We start from the raw sequence: 3,782 nt of genomic DNA on the forward strand, positions 1-3,782 counted from the left end.
TATTTTAGAAATGATCCCTGAAACTAAAGTTTTAGGTATGGCCCTAGATTTTGAGCTTAAAAAGAAAACAGAAAGACCCAGAGGTAGATTATGCCATACCAGGAGAGTAAAACCATAAAGATATATTTCCCATATATTTAAAATAAGCATTGTAGTAAATGTTAGATATTTCCTTTTCTATACCTTATCACGTGGCTCTAAGAATAAATACTAGTGCTGCAGTGTCCCTGGGTCTACCTGGGTCTCAGATACTGACAGGCACAGAGGACACCGAGCTGGCCCGGGATTCCCGGGTCACGTTATTGGGCATGGAGAGGGTGCAGCAGGACACTCCCACGGTGGCCTCGGGCAGCTCATCTTCTTCCGTCCACTCGTTGAGCTCGGGGTGGAAGCACTGGATGCACTTCTTGTACTTCTTCTCGCCCTCGTTCCAGCCGCCGACCAGGTAGGCGCGGCCGTGCAGGGCTGAGGCGCCCGCCGTGCTCACGCCCACCGGCAGCGGCGCCGCGTAGCTCCACTGCGCCCCCGTGGGGCTGTAGCTCTCCACGGTCAGGACGTCCACGCGCTCCCCGCGTGCTCCCAGCTGGCTGCCCCCCATCACGTACACCCTGTCGCCCAGCGTCACTGCGCAGTGCCATCCCCGGGGCGTGCTCAGGGCCGGCAGCTCCTGCCACCTGTCGCCGGCGGGGTCATAGGCGCACACGGAGCGCGAGTATGCGCTACCGATGTAGCCACCGGTCACCAGCACGCGGCCGTCGGCGACCGCGCTGGCGTGGCAGCAGCGCGCCACCTCCAGGGGCGCCTTTGGCTGCCACTGATTGGTGGCGGGCACATAGCACTCCAGCGAGGCCAGGCTGCCTTCCGCATTGCGGCCGCCCACGGCGTAGAGGAGCCCGTTGAACACGCTCAGGCTGAAGTGGGTGCGCTTCTGGTTCATGTTGGCCAGGTGTATCCAGGTATTGAAGCGAGGGTCGTATCTGGAAATAAGGGAGAAAGTGTGACAGCCCTTTTGGTAACGTTGGAAAGCAAGTTACTCCATATACAGTATACCATAATGTTATGGTCTTGACACTATCGTTGGAGAAAGACTAGGGGCCTTTCCCCGCTGGAGGCTGGTGTTTCTGTCTTAATCAGTAAAAATGGATTAAACTTAGAAAGCGAATCAAGCACTTGGTGATGCTCTTCCATCCCTCATCTCTGTCTACAACTTTCTTCACTGGGCCACTTGGAGAAGAGACTGCAGAACGGACCTTCCTTATTGCCTCTCCTCAATATTCCAATGTTCATAGCCCCAGTAAAATTTATAAATTAATCATGTGGAACTCCGATATTTATGTTTATTAAGAGAAAGAGCACTGCCACCAGGGTCAGTTCTACCTATATGAAGACGCTGACCGTCTCTAGATGCCTGCCATAGCTAAGTAAGATATGTCACTGTCTCCGTTTCTCAGGAATCCTTTATTTGTCCTGGCCATTGCAACAAGTAAAAGTTAAATAGTTCAGAAGCTGTCTTGGACTTTGTGCTACTTCCATGATCTAAGTGTGACTTTCTGAATATTTTATTTACATGAAAGTCTAATTTTGCATCATAAATATGAAATAATAGTATTTGAGTTTCACTTTATGAATTATGTATTATGAATTATGTAGTCTTTTCACATGCATCAAAGATATTGGCATTTTCACTACAATTGTCATTTCAAATTAATCTTAAAATTAATCAAAGGTTAAATTCTTAAATATCTCACTCTATTTACAGGATATGATATCAGAGAGGCATCAGCAACAGCCACATTTTTTATATTATTTTTTGTCTTGTTTACTCCTTCATATTAGAACTAAATTTGCACCCACATTTTTGTGTGTGTGTGTGTGTGTGTGTGTGTGTGTGTGTGTGTGCCATCAAGTCATATCTGACTGGCAGAGGAGGAGATTGCCCCTTCTTCTCCAGCAGAGCATCTGGTGGATTCAAACCCCTTACCTTCTGGATTGCAGTGCAGCTTCTTACCACTAGGCCACCAGAGCTCCCTCACCCAATTTCTTTTTTAAAGACAGATTAATTATAAAGCGCACCTGACTAGAAATGAGAAAATACGAATTGCCACATAGCAACAACAACAATAGTGCTACTTGTCTGAGTATCCTATTTCTTACACATAAAATCATAATTATATCTTTCCTGCAGACTGCACAGATTTGTCTCAGAAATGTAGAGTGCATAATATATGTGAATTATAATTTGTTTTATATAAGCCAAGTATTATACACCTATAAGGTAACATTATTATTGGTTTATTGAGCCCATGAACTGATCCAACAGATAGGATTCATGCACTTTTATAACAAAACCATTTATATTGAATCATTTCCTCATGAAAGATTAAATACCTGCAGAAGTTGCTGACTGCATGCTTGGCTTGATTTCTTGCATCGTTCTGGTCTTCACCACCAGCCACATAGAGAAATCCATCCATCACAGCTACACACTGATTAAAGCTCTTGGCTGGCATTTCTGTCAGCTTGCTCCATCCATTTTCAGGGTCTCTATACAAGATATCTCTACTGAGCGACTTCTCAGTAAGGCCTGGGCGTCCCCCAACCGTGACAAGGACTCGGCAGCCCCCACGGATTCTCGTGCGTCTAGACTGCAATGTGTTTTGATGATACGGAAGTAAGTGGTAGTTCATAGCATCTACAAGAAGTTTGTGGCAGTCTGCATCTTGCATCATTCTAGGTACAGACTGAACATAATTGACCAGGTCTTGAGCAGAGATGGTACCAAAGCGAATATTGCTCAGAAGATCTGCAGCATATTTCACTCTCTTTTGGTCAAATTCTAACCATTTCATCGCAATCTGGAATGCTACTATTTCAGAAGGCAACTGTAAGTCATCATCGATAAGAAGCTCATTGATTTGCTCAAATGTAAGCTTCATAAACTGATCTGATTCTGCAAATTCGAGGAAGTTGTCTCGGATAAATCTTTGGGCGGCTGCTTTCGCAGTTTTCAGGGAGTAGGTTTCAGCGATGTTCGCAATGTACATGCAATTTTCAACAGTCATTTCTCTTATCAGGAAATCGCTGCACATCTTTACAAGAGTGTGGATCTGAAGATAAACAGCAGCAGAAATGATGCTTCCTATTGTGTACAAAGAGAGAGTCAGCTTTCCAGTGTAGGCATATGCAATGACTGTGGCCAGCCCTAGCGGTGCAATATCGTTGAGATCCACTCTTTGAGTAGATGGGTCTTTTTTTAGGATATTGTAAAAGTACTCACTGCATGAAGCCATCACTGACTTGTGAACGTCAAAGGATTTGGTTTTGGTGCCAATGACTAAGTCACACAAGAAGCTCTCCTGTCGCATCTTACTTAAACCTTCCAAAAGATTAGGGCCATAAGAAGCATCTGTTAATTCGGAAGAAATGCAGCTAAGTCCATTGCCTCCTTCTAGGAGCCCATTCAAAGCATTTAGTTTGCTTAGAGGACTGTCTTCGACAATTATAGTCATTTCATTGATATCGCCTTTGTTCTTTTTGACAGTCTTCTTTTTGGGTGCCATGTTGGCAAACACCCTGTTACAGGCAAGAGCATGCAAAAAAAAAAAAGGATATTTTATTTTTGTTGCAATTTAGAATTTTAAAAAATATTTTAAATTGGTTTTCACATAATAATTCCTTTACATTAAGTTTCATTTATGCACATCTATTTTACATTATTTTTTTCTTCTACATAGTCACTGGTACATTTTATATTTTTTAACTATTATACTAGGTTATTTATG

The 3,782-nt window shown here is 43.7% G+C and overlaps 1 protein-coding gene across 1 annotated transcript; it reads right to left on the reverse strand.

Annotated features, from left to right (window-relative positions):
- Window positions 1-216: 216 nt before the first annotated feature.
- On the reverse strand, window positions 217-3,580 carry KLHL31 (kelch-like family member 31). Its single transcript, XM_006893130.1, has 2 exons — window positions 2,389-3,580; window positions 217-977 (listed from the first exon to the last, which is right to left on the reverse strand). Exons 1-2 carry the CDS (start codon window positions 3,558-3,560, stop codon window positions 245-247), a joined length of 1,905 nt encoding a protein of 634 aa, XP_006893192.1. The 5' UTR covers window positions 3,561-3,580; the 3' UTR covers window positions 217-244.
- Window positions 3,581-3,782: the final 202 nt, after the last annotated feature.

This window comes from Elephantulus edwardii, unplaced genomic scaffold (genome assembly GCF_000299155.1).
Source record: "Elephantulus edwardii isolate Elephantulus edwardi_28Jun2011 unplaced genomic scaffold, EleEdw1.0 scaffold00124, whole genome shotgun sequence".
Classification (NCBI taxonomy): domain Eukaryota; kingdom Metazoa; phylum Chordata; class Mammalia; order Macroscelidea; family Macroscelididae; genus Elephantulus; species Elephantulus edwardii.